The sequence below is a fragment of the Zingiber officinale genome, chromosome 2A, assembly GCF_018446385.1.
Source record: "Zingiber officinale cultivar Zhangliang chromosome 2A, Zo_v1.1, whole genome shotgun sequence".
Taxonomy (NCBI): domain Eukaryota; kingdom Viridiplantae; phylum Streptophyta; class Magnoliopsida; order Zingiberales; family Zingiberaceae; genus Zingiber; species Zingiber officinale.
In genome coordinates, this window is record NC_055988.1 from 33,771,688 (window position 1) to 33,787,733 (window position 16,046).

General features: G+C 38.1%; 1 protein-coding gene across 1 annotated transcript; it reads left to right on the forward strand.

The window, feature by feature from the left end:
• Positions 1-4,671: 4,671 nt before the first annotated feature.
• LOC122039581 (ATP synthase delta chain, chloroplastic-like) lies at positions 4,672-5,640 on the forward strand. Its single transcript, XM_042599138.1, has one exon. The coding sequence runs from the start codon at positions 4,827-4,829 to the stop codon at positions 5,412-5,414; it is 588 nt and encodes a 195-aa protein (XP_042455072.1). The 5' UTR covers positions 4,672-4,826; the 3' UTR covers positions 5,415-5,640.
• The last annotated feature ends 10,406 nt before the right edge of the window (positions 5,641-16,046 follow it).

Here is a 16,046-nt window from a genome sequence, read left to right on the forward strand (position 1 = left end):
AACGAGTAGTAATATATATATTCATTTCTGCATTGGTATGTCATTATCTATTACCTGAGCATGTTGTATTTATTTTCTGCTATTATATTCATGTTCCTTTGATTATATATGATCTTAAGGTAATGACATACCATGCTTTATTATGTTCAGGACATTGATTTATTTTACCATACCTGACCCGTGTACTTAGATCATATTATTTGATTCGTATATCTTTGGTACACATTTTGGTAGAGATGGATAGGATCAGGATATTTCCATGCTTAGTGTCATGTATCATCTCGCATGATTGCATGCTGTGCGATTATTGGCTCCATTATTGATGAGCACATCGCCAGTTACATGGATCTGCACACACAACCACTTATGGGTTAGTGGTTTTTATCAGGCAGGGTGTGTTGCAGCAGGTTGCTCTGTCAAGGGCTCCGTTGGTCCACTCATGGGTAGTGTGACGCAGCGTGGTAGCAGGACATGGATCCCTCCTCTGGACTGCCTCAGGGAGATAAGAGCATTGAGCTCCCCCACTTATGATTTGGGTAAGGAGGATGATGTACTCTGACAGCATCCCGTCCACTCGGTCACTCATCAAGAGTAGTGATGGAAGAGTGCACGGTTGTCACAGCCCTACCCACTCGGTCTCACCATCGTGTGTGAGACGGCTGACTGACACTAGGGGTGACCAGGATATGTCATTGGCATCATACGCATTGATGCATTTATTACTTGTGTTTGTTGCACTTTATATGTTGCATATTTGGTGGATGCATATGTTTGACATGCATACAGGATTTATGATACTCTCGGTCTGACGACCTTGTTATCCTTATACCAGATCCTGGTTAGTACAGATACTTCTGTTCCTTACAGTTTGACATTTTTCATATGATATGTATATCCAGGAGATTATACGCATATTTATTATTAGTTGTTATTTCTTACTATGCATGTCAGTAGTTAACCGCTGAGGAGTTGACTCACCCCGTTGATATTACTATTTTAGGTTGAGGCTGTCCGGAGGATTTCCAGTCGCTAGTCCCCCCTGCAGATTGCAAGGATGTTGTTTAGTCTTATGGTTTTCTTATTATACTATCCAGACTATGTTTTAGATTTGTTCTGGTTTTACTCTATGGATATTGTATGGTTTTTACTTTATTTGTCGATGGAGTTTTATTTGGATATGTTCTGCTACATGCCTGCCTGGACGACAGAAGAGGTGAGTTGATTTTATTTGCGTCGTTGTGATTTGAGTTTTATGGGTGTAGTTGAGTAGGAATAAGATTTGAGGTTTATGAGTGTAGTGGAGTAGGATATTTGGGATGATTTTCCTTATCGTTGTTTTAGTGGATTGTGATACTAAATTGTGTGGTATGTTATTATACATATGTTCTGGCCGTGTTGGCCGAGGTATCTGGATTGATGTAGTCAAGTTTCATATTCTTACCGTACAGGGGAGATGCTGCCGAAATTTCTTCTGGCAGGGACTACCTGGGGTGTGACATGAAGCACCCAAAGGTAAGGAAAAATATCAATGGATGAAGAAGGAACAAGCCGACTTCATGACAAACGACAAAGCAGAATTTTATCTGCTGAGTGTCCTATCGCCACAAGAAGTCAACCAGATCGGAGCTTATAAGTCCGCCAAGGAGCTCCGGAAAAAATTTCTGGAACTCCACGAAGGAACCTCGGAGGCAAAACTTGCAAAACGGGACTTACTTCGCAAACAGATCAGCAACCTCTTATTAGAAGAAGACGAAACTGTAGCACATCTTCACTCGAGGATCAAGGAGCTAATCACTGGACTTTCAAATCTCGGAGAAAAGGTAAGCAACCGAGATTCGCTAAGGTACGAACTTAATACTTTCCCAAGAAATAAAGAATGGGTATCTTTAGTTGATGCCTATTATATCTCTAAGGACTAGAATCTGTTACTTTAGATGAATTATTTTGTATTTTTGAAGTCCATGAAACAAGCTATGTAGATTCAAAGGAGCCAAAGCACAACATTGCTTTTAATATAAAAATAGGTGAATAAGATTCAGAATCCTCCTTCGATGATGATGAAACAACGTTGACGGTATGTAAGTTCAAAAAATTATTTAAATCTAAGCAACCACGTGAAAGATAACTGTCCTAAACTGAAGAACAAGGACAAGGGAAAGAACAAGAAGCCCGTCTAAATGAACAAACACAAGACCCTAAAGACGGCGAAAGGTCGCCCGAATAAGAGGTTGAAGCCTTCTCCGGACTTACATTGATGGCAAGTCACCAAGAAGACGAACACGAAACAAGCTCATCCAAAATGAGCATCGAAAGCATTGATGAAGGGGGAGCTACATTTGAAGAAAGCAGCAGTTCAAGGGGAGCTACGGATAACGGGATCGACGAAGTAAGTTATGTACGATCTCTTCCACCTGATAAGCTATTCAAATTTGTTAAATTCCTATCAAAAAACTGTTGCAAGTTAGAAAAGGAAAACAAAGATATAAAAATACAGTTGTCCAAAGCATGCCCACTAGAATTATATGATAATATTAAAATAGAAAATGGTAAATTAAAAATGAAAATAGAATGTCTGGAAAATCGTGCATGCTCTTGTAATAAAAATATTAGAAATAATAATTTGAAATGATATCTTAGATTTTATAGGGGTCAAATTAGAAAAGTTTCAAAAAGATATATACCCCCAAAATTCTTGATTAATCCTGTAGGAAGGAACCTATATTGGGTTCCAAAAATTTGTATAAATTGAACTTTATTTGGAATTAGGACTTTCAGTGGGAAAATTAAATATTTAAATTCTTTAAAAGGCTTTGTCTAGAAGTGATTGATGATCCAATAATCAAGAAGGTCTAGTGTTTCATCACAGTCTGGAAGCCAATTACTGAATTGAATATTTAATTCACAAACTGATAAGCATATAATAGTGAATTAATGCTTTCAAATCTTTGTAAATTTCATAACTTATAAATTTTTTCTTAGATTTTTTTTTAACTTATAGTTTTCTTTTACAAAAAGTTACCCCTAGATTTCTTTTGAACCCTATTTTTATGTGATCAAAGAGGGAGAAAAGAAAATTAAGTCTAGGGAGAGGTAGCAGTTTAAATTTTTAAAATTTTAAAATTTTAAATCTGTTTGCACTTTATTACATATTTTGTTATCTTTACTTTATGATTAGTTTACCCTAACTTAACTTGGGTTGCTCACATCAAAAAAGGGGGAGATTATTGGAACCCCAAGATTATTTTTGGTGTGATTAACCAAATTAGGTTAAGTCTTGTTTTGGTTTGATCCCTGTGTCTAAGTGTGCATGAGCTTAAGAGCACAGGAAGTCGAGCAGAAGACGCGACTAGCGAGAATGATGACACGGGACGACTGGCTTGGTGCGTCCAAGAGACGAGGTGTCACGAAAGAGTACACCGGTGGACGAGAAGGATGCGTGCGACATTCGAGGGACGAGAAGCCAGAGTGGAAGCCTGCTCGAGGAGAAGGCTGGAAATTGAGTTCAGGTGACCCCTATTTCGGTTGACCGCAATCACCTAGGGATCGGAGCAGCGAACGAGCTAAAGTGGAGCCATAGAGCTGTTAGAGGCGCCTTCAACAGGAGTTGAAGGCGTCTTCGCGGCCTTCAAACAGAAGGCGCCTTTAATGGCTGAAGGCACCTTCAACCAACCATCGAAGACGCCTTCCATGGCTATGGGAGGCACCTTCGACCAGACTGATTCGAGCTGTTGCAGTGAATAAAAGTTTGTCCAAACGGCGCCTCACTGGAGGAGCCTTCTAGCCCTATGGAAGGCACCTTCAGCCTATGGATAGAATTTTCATGAGCTATAAAAGACCCCTAGAGCTAGGAAATTAGAAATCAAATCAAGCAGTCATTTCCTAGCAATAGTATGAGAGTTCAAAGATTATAAGAGGCTTCTCTGCCTACACGAAGGAGATTTTTCTAGTGATGTCATTGTCTTGGATTAACAACCACTCCGGTTGTAACCAAGTAAAATTTCAAATATTTTTTCTTTCAGTTTTTGTATTGTTTATTTTTGTGTTGTTGCTACTAATCTGATTCCAAAGTTCGAAAAATATTTTTTTTGGACAATTCAACCCTCTTCAACCGACCTACTTGATCCAACATCGAATACTAATAAAATTATGCTACATATATTAATAATTTATTACAAGAAATGCACTACTAGAATTTTCTTTTATTTTTAATTATTCTATACTTTGCTAGTATTTATCATGATAAACTTTTTTACCTTTCGATTATTTCATCTCTTGCACCCTACCTATCGAAGACCAGGAGGAGTAATAAAAATATAAAATTTCAAATTTTACCTAAATATTTAAAATAAATAAATAAATCTTTAGTTCAAAATTTAACAGGAAGGTTTTCTTCAAATAAAAATGCAATTGGTGTAGAGCATTCATGCAGGCCCAGTTATAAGTCACTGTCGCTGCTTTATCCACATATCCTGCTATTCCAATGCATGCCGCTCGATGACTTAAACTCCTTTATCCTAAACCCTCCACTCAGTCAACGTCAAGAATCGCCATCCCAACAAGTACATGGTAATCTAGACGGAGATAAGATCCACGGGAGATTAATGGAAGAGATCCATTTCAAATAGGATAAACATCTACTGTGAGCCAACCATTATGATCATGATCCCTAAATCCACTGCAGCCACCATCACCTTATCTCCTGTACTCCACAACTTAATTTTCTACATAATCTTCCTACCTCTGTTTCTTCCTTCTCCGGCCTCCCAATTCTCCACAGGTCCTCTTCCTCTCTTACCTACGTTCGTGATACTGCAGAGTTGAGCGTCATGAACCAGTCCATCAGTGCAAGCAGGCACCCTGCATGCCCGATGGCTCTGCCTGCGCATGGTGCCTCCTCCCTAAAGACATACCAAGTGAGTTCTAGATGCGACGACAGAGAAGATACCAGCACCTGCAACCTTCAGTCTCGGCCTGTCAAAGTTGGCAACATATCGATTTGCTCGGGGGTAAGCTTCTCGCTCTTCCCGCCTAGTTTCATGCCTGATTTCAAGAAGAATGACAAGCTGATCGCCGAGATAGAAGAGGTCGCTGGCCTGAACTCCTTCATCAGGCCGCCGGTAGATGATCTCGTGGTCTGCGTATCTTCTGCCGTGAAGCTGGACGGTCGGCAGATCGATCTGATCGCCAGAAAGATGCGAAGGCTGACAGGGTTCAGAAAGTTGAGGCTGGAAAACGCTGTGGATCCGTCGCTGATCGCTGGGTTCGTCATCAGTTATTGCGACGATGGATCGCAGGTCATCGACCTCAGTGTGAAAGGCAAGTTGGATGCGCTGGCAGCCAGGCTTGAATCGTCAGACAAGAAGAGCACTGGCAGCATAGTTGGAGATTTCCTCGCATGCGGCATGAAGTCATGAACTAAGTACAGCATATATATATATATATATATATATATATATATATATACATGTAAATACTAGCTAGCTAGCTAGAACTGATCAGGAACAGTCTTGGTAAATTAAATTTTTGATAGATATATATATTGCCAGAGTTCAATTTGTACGCAGGCAGAATCTTATATAGTATTCCATGTATAGCAGCAGTTAACAGCATGTGTATAGATCATGCATCAGCCTTTGGATATATGCTTGTGTTACATATCTCTGTGCTTCAATGATGGAAATTAAATTAACAAGTACTGTTATTAAACCATCAGTACTGAAGGAACGAGTCTAGAAGATCTCCATTATGTGTTTAGCAGGGGAATATATCCAGACATTTGTCATAAAAAACTACTAACATATTCGTATCAAAGAGTACCATGAAGATTTAATTTGTTCTACATATAGAGAAAGTAAGGGAGATAAATTATTCATATTTCATATGAACAAACAACCTATAAATAGACAAATACGTAAAAACAACATAAAAATAACCACTAACCCACAAACTTCTAAGCATAGAACATACACTAATCCATCGACTTTTTAGAGTACTAACCCCAGTAACACCTTAATCAAGAAACAATATGCACTAATTAACCCACCCAGTAACTTTTATGGCTAATTAAACAAACAAAAAAAAAAAAAAAAAAAAACTAGGACAACTTGTGTGTAAATTATTAAAATTTATCAAAAATCCCACCGCTTTAAACTGATCTTCTAGACATAACAATCAGTTTAATAAGAGTTAAACTTTAAAGCTACAAGTGGAAAGACAAATAGCTACCTAAACTTTTGAAATATAGGAAATTTAAGAGGCTATAGGTTAAAATGTCAGTCATTTGGTCCTCGTTATTTTGCAAAAATAAGATTAATGATACCAATATTTGTTAGATCCCTCAAGAAAGACATTATGCTTCATATCTATATGTTTACTTTGACCAGATTTTTTTAAAACTCTATTGTTAAACTATTGTTATAATAAATCTAAGTAGGTTTGCCCTTGAAATGCAATTATTTAAGAATTTTATTTAGCCAAATAGCTCGACAAAATTCAGATTCGGTGGATGATATATGTGACAATAAGTTGATTCTTTGATAACGATGAAACATCACTTATCCCCAATATAGAAACATACCCATATACGTGTTTTTTTTATCATCTAATTTTTTTTTATCACCTAAATCTCCTGCATAATAACTATTTGTAAAGCAAATAAATTTGACTTTTCTTTTTTTTCTTAAAGAACAACTCAAACTCCTTAGTACTTTAGAAGTATCAAAAAAATTTTCTTTGCAACTAAGAGATGAATCTCTATAGTGTTGTATCTTTGAGAGCATGAAACGAAAACGAAATCAAAGCGATAACCACTCACAGTGATCTCCCGAAGAAATCCCAGATGAAGACGCTGATCGATGAAGACGCTATTGTTGTCGGAAGCACGATCACGGGCAACCAGAAAGCGCTTCAAGGTTCACGAATCAAATCCTAGATGTTATGCTTTTGGCTCTCTGATCACCTCACAAACCCTCTGCTGCGTTCTCTCTGATCACCTTCACTTCGCTCGCCCTTTTCTCATTGCTTGGACGCTCCTTTTATAAGAAGGTTAAGGAAGACGAAGGGGAAACGACGCCCCTTCGTCTCTTTGACGTTATGCAGCAAGGAGAGAGATGAAGGGGAAACGACACCCCTTCATTTCCTTAACGTCTAACATCTCCCACTCATCCAAATCAATTCATATGGTTACATAGACTATGCTAGTCACATTCACTTCAAGATGATCATGTCACGAAAACCAGAGCAAAATTAGTCACAAACACCAAATAAGTCACGTAGACTTTATGAGGATCAAGTCACAAAGACCAGAGCATAAAATTAGTCACAAAGACCATATAAGAACATCCATTTCATACATTAGGGAAAAAGATTCGTGCGACAGCAAGCACAGTGAGCATTCAATTGCTAAGAAGATTGCCACACCTTACTTAGCTGCTCCATTGAATGGATCAGAGACATCAATGACTTACCTTTACCTCAGATTAAATTATTTACATCATTATGAATATCTCTAATCCCTCATATTGACTATATGTTAAGAGCATGTTCAACATCTCCAATCAAACAAATTATTCACAATTACATTTTATGTACTGAACTAAAAATGTAATTGGTACCAATGAATAAATGTCATAGACGTAAATTAATCTTAATCTTCCCTTTTAGCTAGAATATATTCATTCTAATCAGTCGCTTTCCTAGTTATGCTCCATAGATCAAATCATCCATAACCAATAGAAAACATACTAAAGTAGCAGACACTGATCAGAACTTCAAGTAAACAGCTAAATAGTCACATAGGGTAAGATTGAGATTAACTTATAATCTCAAGGGTCTCACATAGTAGAGAAGCAGGGATCCATTCTCCTACTACCATTCTTGTCATCATAGCACATGTGGTATGAATCACATGCTACGATGTTATTCTCTTTACTAAAAAGAACGCATGTTTTTCCCAAAGTTTAACATCGTACATATTTCGATCTAGACATACCTAATGCCCAATCCTGAATTCAACATATGAATTCCAATATAGCTTTAAGCAGATCAATAAATGGTGGGTTCATTTACTCCGATCATTACATAAATGATATCAAGGCGACCTTAATTTATGGGTATGTCTCTATTCATAGCTACATAAGCTATCCCATAAGCAACGAACTTACATCTATTTGTACTTAACAAATAGAGATGATTGTCCATGTGAGTGGATTAATCTCAATCTTCCAACATACTTATCGAGACTTTTATTCGAATGTAACAAAGACATATACACTGAATAGATCATGACATTATTATTTATCAAAATATCTTTACAATAAGTTGCATTCTTCGAAGTCCCAAAAACTTCGCATGTCCATGAAATGACTCTTTAGTCAATGACTTAGTAAAAGGATCAGCAAGCATATTTCGTGTAGGGATGTACTCAAGAATTATCTTTTTCTTGTCAACAATATCCCTTATAAAATTATACTTAATTTCAATATGCTTGCCTTTGCTGTGATATTTGGGATCCTTGGAAAAAACTATTGCTGCTTAACTATCACAGTACACTGTAACGAGACTCCCACTATCCTCAACAATCTTCAGATGCTTCAAGAACCTTCTTAGCCAGACAACCTCTTGCACAGTCGCTGCACAAGATACATATTCAGCTTCCATTGTCGACAAGGCTATACAAGCCTGCTTCTTGCTGTTCCATGAGATGACGCCACCATTCAGCAAGAAGACATAGCCAGATGTGGATTTTCTGTCATCAAGCTCCCCTGCCCAATCTGCATCTATGTAGCCACTTAGGCTCATTTATGATCCTTAGAAATAGAGTCGATAATCTACTGTTCCTTTGAGATATCTGAATATCCTTTTCACCGCTTTCTAGTGTCTTGATCCTGGGGTTGACTAGAAACGACTAACTAAGCCAACAACATAGCTTATACTAGGACAAGTACACAATGTTGGGACCTTGACGTTCGCTAGAGGGGGGGTGAATAGCGTCTCACCCAAATCGTCGCTTCCTACGCTTGTTAGTGCACAGCGGAAACAAAAATACTAACAAACAAAAGGAAAGCTAACCCTAGAAAACAATAAACAAGGAGCAAACCCAATGACACATTGTGTAACGTGGTTCAGAGATGAAGCTCCTACTCCACGGTTGTTGGTAAGGTGGACGATCCCTATCCATCGGTGGATGACTCCCCGGAAAACCTCCGGCTAGCTCGTGTAGCTCCTTGTGGGTGGAGAAACCTCGCCACAACCTTGTACAAGCACGCTAGATCACTTGGGCACTAGGAGACTCTAATTAGGGTTAACCACCACTAATTCTTTAACATTAACCAAGCTTCCAATGCTTGGTTATATAGGCCATGGGTTGGAAAACCCCGCCTACCAGTCGACTGTCAAAACATTCAGTCGACTGTCCTTCGTGAAAATTCGACCGTTGCAGTCCAACGGCTCGAAACCAACCCTCTTTTCGCTCCCAGTTGACTGCACCAGTCGACTGATGAAACCACCAGTCGACTGCTACAATACTGCTATAGTAACGCTACAGTACTGCTACAATAACGCTACAGTATTGCTACAATACCCTTAATTCTAGGATTTTACCCCGAGTACATTCACTCAGCACTCATTCTTGCCCGACCAACCTAGACCTAGCCTTCTTGCCTCCTCCATTAGCCTTGCGTCCCTTGGATGCCTCCCTATCCTTCACATCTTGCCTTCTGGAGCTTCCATCGGCCTTGCCATTGTTGTCGGGTCTTCATTTGCCAAGAGGTCGCACCTCCGGGACTTCGTCCATTGCCAAGTCACACTTGGACTTACGTTGCCAAGACTATATGATTGGACTTACACCACCAAGACTCATCCTTGGACTTTCCTCCTTTGCCAAGATCACACTTGGACTTTTCTTGTTGTAGTTGTATCCTGCACACTCACAATACATATCAAATACAACAATAAATCTAACTTAAACCTTTACCCAAACATCAAAACCTAGGGTACCCAGATTGCTCCAATAATCTCCCCCTTTTTTATGTTTGGCAACCCGTTTAAATTAGGGAAACAATATAGCAATACATATGAAAGTAAGTATGTAAATCAACTCATGCATAAATAATGGAACCTAAATCCCTAGGCTCCCCCTTTTCCTAAGCTCCCCCTTGAGCTAGGAATTTTTGTAAAGGTAAACTTCTCACCCTTTGCAAATAAATGAGCAATCGCTCCCCCTTCACCTAAGCTCCCCCTTGAGTTAGGATTTCTTACAAAGGTATGTATGTTTCCCACTTAAACCTAAACTTCTCTTCCTTTGCCATACATCAAAAAGAGCTCCAACAATATCCCAATTATTGGACTCTTTGACCTCTAATGACCATAAACATCATGTATTAATCCCCATAAGATTACATACATGTTCTCCACTCTTTTGGTCATTTTCTAAAGCTAAAAAAATATTTTCAGACCGTATCAGTCGACTGCTATAAGTCCCAGTCGACTGCCATCGTCAAAATGAGCTTACAGAGTCATTTTGTGCTCATGAATAGTGTTACCAGTCGACTGGTATAAACCCCAGTCGACTGCCATCATCAAAATGAGTTTACAGAGGTCTTCTGTGCTCAAAATTACTGTTACCAGTCGACTGGTAATTGTACCAATAGATTGGTACTCTATGTTGGCAAAAATCAGCCTTTTGACCCACTTTCAGAAATTCGCCAAAAATTTCACAGACCTTCAAAAAATCTCAAATTTTATGGAGAGGTCTATTTTTATCAATGTCTACTTGAGAAAAATATATATATAAATATATTTATCACAGATCCCAAGATTGACATAAAATTTAAAACTAGCTAAATAGTTCAATTGAACCTTGACCTAAAGTCCTAGTTTTGACTTCTTCTTGATGTATCTGCCCATACTAAACCATAATGCATCTCTAGCATTAGTTTATATGACATCTATATATCAAAAACTAATTTTCATGCAATATGAACCCAATTCACATTTCAATGCATGAAATACATCCCAATTGTGGCACCCTACTATGTTAGAAACTTAAGTCCGTCTCCTAACCACTTTGCACATTTGATAACCCATCTACCATGGGTCCCCAAGGCTCTTCCTAACCTTAGGAATCTTAACCTTAGTCACCTCCCTTGGTGACTCATCTACTATGTCTAGGCCACTTCGGTGCACCTCGGGAGACACTTGGCCTACAAAACTCACCATCTTAACCTTAGACACCTTGTCTTTGTTTAGTTTCTTCTTGTCCTTCACCTTGGACACCTCATCCTTGCCATAATTATATGCCACCCTAGCATATTTCTTCTTATTGGCCTTGGATGACTCTCCCTTGTCCTTGGTCACACCTCCCTTACCAATGTCATGTTAGTGCGGGAAACATCCGACGATCGAACCTAAGTTTTGATAATGACAAAAGGATTCAAAGTTAAGATTCCTTGTTATCTAATGTGCTTAAATGAGATTGTAGGAAAGTCCTAACTGCGGTTAGGTAGGTGAAAAATGCTATGGGGTGGTAACCCTAGGTCCTAGAGGGTGGTAACCCTAGGTGGTAGGAAAATACTAAGGGGCGGTAACCTTAGTGTTGGAGTGTATACTAAAAGCCTAGTTTTTGTAAACATTTATTTTTGGAATAAAAGAATCACATTGGTCAATATCTATATTTATTTGTTAAATGTAATTGTTCAATTAATTTATATAGTAGACAACATGGTGTGTGGTGTCACACACAGAAGATTATGTTGTCGATTCTTTATAAATTATAAACAGTTGCTCATGACTAAGATGGAAAGGAACAAACTATCGGAATAGTCATAGTGTAATTAAGTATTAGTTTGTCTTGATTAATAAATTACACTAGTACACTCTAAGTGTATTGAGTATGACCATTTAGGTAAGTTCTTTTTGTACTGACTTAATAAAAGAACTAAACCTTAGTTATTATGGAAGTGTGTGCTCTTAATCCTAATATAATAACAAGCACATATATTTAATATTTATTTCTTTGACTTATCAAAGGGTGAGGTTTAGCTCGATAAATCAATATACCCGATAAGTTGGGAAATGATATTACTTATAGTATGTGTTGTTGATTATAGAAGGAATCTGTGTCCTAGTTATCTAAGTTGAGAATGTCCCCAAGAGGAGCTCATAAGGATTGCCATGTTAAACCCTACAGGTGGACTTAGTCCGACATGACAATGAAGTTGAGTGGTACTACTCTTGGAGCTAGATATTAATTGAGTGAGTTGTCAGTAACTTACTTAATTAGTGAACATTTGTTATTTTAAACACAGGGAGACTAACACACTCATGATAAGAAGGAGCCCATAATATAATTTGGGATTGGTGCGGTAGTGCGATAATAACTCTTTAGTGGAATGAGTAATTATCGATGAACTTAAGTTGTGTGTTCGGGGCGAACACGGGATACTCAAGCCATCGGAAGGCCAAAACCTATTTCTCCTCTAGGTCCCCGTCGTAGCCTCATTATAGCCTCAAGTCCATCCAAATGTAAGGCTCTTCTTGGTGTCCAAGAAGTGGGCCGATCCAATGCTTGGTGACCAAGCAAGGGCCGACCACATCCTCTTCTATAGGGGTCAACCCTTTGCTTAGTGACCAAGCATGAAGGGGTCGGCCCCAATAAATCAAAAGGGGAGGGTTGTTTTGAATTTTTAAAATCTTCTCTCTATAGAAAACTATAAGTTTTAAAAGAGAGATTTTAATTTTTAAAACTTTTCTTATTTGTATTAGGCCACATGTTTTAATAGAGAGTTTTAAAAGTTTTAAAACTTTTCTTTTTTTAACCATCCTCATGGTTTAAGAAAAAAAAGGAAGATAAGTTTTAAAATTAAAATTTTCTATCATCATGTTAAAAAAAGAAATTTTATAAGAGAAGTTTTAAATTTTAAAACATGGTTTTAATTTTTAGAACTTTCTTTTTTTAACTCCTACTTAAGGAAAGAGAGCTTGTAAATTTTATAAGAGGATTTCTTCTTGTAAAATTTTTAAAAAATATATTTCCTTTTTCCCTTGATGAGGTGGCTGACCACCTTGCTTGGTGCCCAAGCAAGGGGCTGGTCATAATTAAAATTAAAAACATCATCACAAAATTAATGTTGGTGATTGATTCAATCAAGATGAAAGAAAAGGAAAAATAAAAAGGGAAAAGGAAAAATAAAAAGGGAAAAGGAAAAACTAGAGGATGATTTTATTTTTTGTAAAATGTTTTTCCTTATTTGCCTTGGGCAAGTAATATAAAATAAGGGGTTGGGAGGCTTCATGAGACATAATAATTCTTATTCTCTTGCTTGGAGAACCTCAAGTGGCCGACCCTCTCTCTCCCTTCTTTTTTCCCTTTTGTTCTCTTCTCCTTGGTGGTGGTGGTGGCCGGATTTTAGAAGAAGAGGAAGAAGCTTTTGGGTGGTGTTCATCTTGGAGGATCGTCGCCCACACGACGTCCAAGGCGAGGCGAGGAATACGACAGAAGATCTTGAGGTTATTAGCTTACAAAGAGAAGGTATAACTAGTAGTTTTCTTCCGCATCATACTAGTTATTTTCTTTGTAAGAATTCTAAATACAAGAGGCAATTAGATCTAGTTTATCAAATTTATTTTTCGAGTTTGTGTTTTCTTCTTTTTCAAATCTGTGATTCGATTGTTCTTTTTAGTTAACCTAGAGTTATTTAAGGAAATTAAATATTAGCTTTCCTTAAAAGGCTTTGTCTAGGCGATGGTGGTTGCTCTCATATCCAAGAAGGCCATGTGCCTAGCCATGCAGTCCTGAAGCCAATTTTAGAAATTAATATTTAATGGAATTAATAACATAGGTGGATTTGAATCAATAGTGTTAAGTTTCGCTTGCGATTCAAATCTAAACCATTAAGAACAGATAAGTTAAATTTGGAATCAATGATGTTAAGTTCCGTCTGTGATTCCTAATTTAACTTCTAAAGAACACAATAGGTTATTTAAGGAAAGGTTCGACACATGCACAAAAATTTTTGTACAGTGGAACCGGTACGTTTTCCTAGGACTAACCAACAATTGGTATTAGAGCTAGGGTTTGCCTCTGTGTGTTTAGAATTCAAATAGGTTATGTACATGTCATACATAATTGAGGCAGGATAATAGTAGGATGTGCTAACTCTTTGATTGCAGGCTCCAACTATTATGACTTATTGATGTTGTGTGTGATTGGACCCTTGGACATGTCAAGGGCAATATTTTGTGTGTGCATGATTGTATGTAACTAATACAGCAGGAGCTGTATTAGCCCTAGGATTTTTGAATTTTATTTTTGATCTAGATTATATGTACATTCCCTCGTGGAATATAGGATCGATATATGTAAAATTCTATTTTTATCGCGGATCGGATTCTTGCGAGGCGTGGTACTTATGGAGCACCAGAGGTGTAAAGGAATAAAAAGCAAGATGGATGCGACGACTCGACCCGATGGCGGTGGCTAAAGATGGCAGCAGCTAGGGTTGGAGCATACTGAAGACAGTGATGGAAAAGGCCATAATAGTTGGAAAATTAATTTCCAAATTTATTGCTTTTATTTACTGTGATGTTTATGTGTATGTGATGTATGCTAGCATAGGTTAAAATCCTCATTTTAAATAACTAAGTGGGAGAGGGATTTTAAATAAATCTCATGGTCTCCATTACTAGTTTGTTAGTGATGCAACAAGCTTGTGTGTTGGCTCTGACTGCCTCCCTCCACAACGGATGGCTTTGTTGTGGATCACTAGATCAAACTTCCTTTTATGGATGGTTATAGGAAATTATTTAGGAGTGTGTGATCTTCTCCAACTGAAGGGGCACAATCCTATTTAATGGACTTAGTATCAAGTAATGGTATACACTTAGACGCATTCAATAGTATCCTCCCTAACAGAGTCACTGCTATTGTTTTGTGTGACCAAAGTGAAACCAACTATTAATTTTATTTGTCATAAAGTTAGGATGACAAGATAGTAAAATTAATGGGTCACACCCCCCTCTTACAAATGTTGAATTTGTATACGTCCACACTAACGTGGCATGCAATATTCACGGTGATTTGAGGTGTTGGTTAATTTAAAATAGTATTGTTTGAGGAATCTATATTATTCTAAATTTAGAGTCTTGACCAAAGTTTATTTTTGTGATTCTTAGGATGACTTTCAACCCACTGGCCATTATACTGAAAGAGAACAAACTTACTAGTCCCAACTATATTGATTGGAAAAGAAACCTGGACATTGTAATTACTGCTGAAAGATATAAGTTTGTACTGACTAAGGCTTGCCCTGATGCACCTGACGGTGACTCTACCCCAGAGGAGATTGAGTATCATAAAAAATGGGTAAAAGCTGATGTGTAACAACCCGATTTTCCCTATTTCGAGTCCCAAATTTCCATAAAAATATTTGGAAATGCTTTTAAAATATTCTAGAGATTTTAAAAAATTTTTAGAGTATTTTTACGTAATTTTTGGAGATCGTTTGATATTTTTACAAAACGAAAGAAAGTTGACAAAAAATTTGTCAAAACCGAAGCTCGAACCCACGACCTCGGGTCGGACTGACCCAACCGGACACGGCCCAACCAGTTGAGCTACACGGGCTTTGTTAACTAAGTATGGGGAGGAATAAATTTAAAGCATTGATAGTAATTAATAAAAACCTGAATTATAAGAGAAGGTTTAGGTTTTCTTTTCCCGAAAACCTAACATCCCTCTCCTTCTCTCTCGCGACGGCGCATCCTCTTCCTCGGGCGAAAATCGCAGGCACATCTAGGCGATTCCGGCGGTCGGCCAAAGCTTCCCGAGGGGCTCTCTTCAACTCCTTAAGGTCGCCTTGTCAAGGGAAGCTCGCGAGCACAAAGGAAGCACCGCGAGCTCGGGTTTGCTCCGAACCCTAGAATCCCTTCCACCCTTCGGTTGTAAGTCCAAGAACCGGCAGTAAGTACTACTCACCTGTGGTAGGAGTTGCTCCGAATTTTCGGGTTTCGTTTCCTTGCTTTCGGATCTTGTTGTGCCGAGTAGAAGA

Bases quoted from the DNA above. Each gene is read 5' to 3' on its own strand.
- LOC122039581 (XM_042599138.1), top strand. From the start codon at position 4,827: ATGAACCAGTCCATCAGTGCAAGCAGGCACCCTGCATGCCCGATGGCT.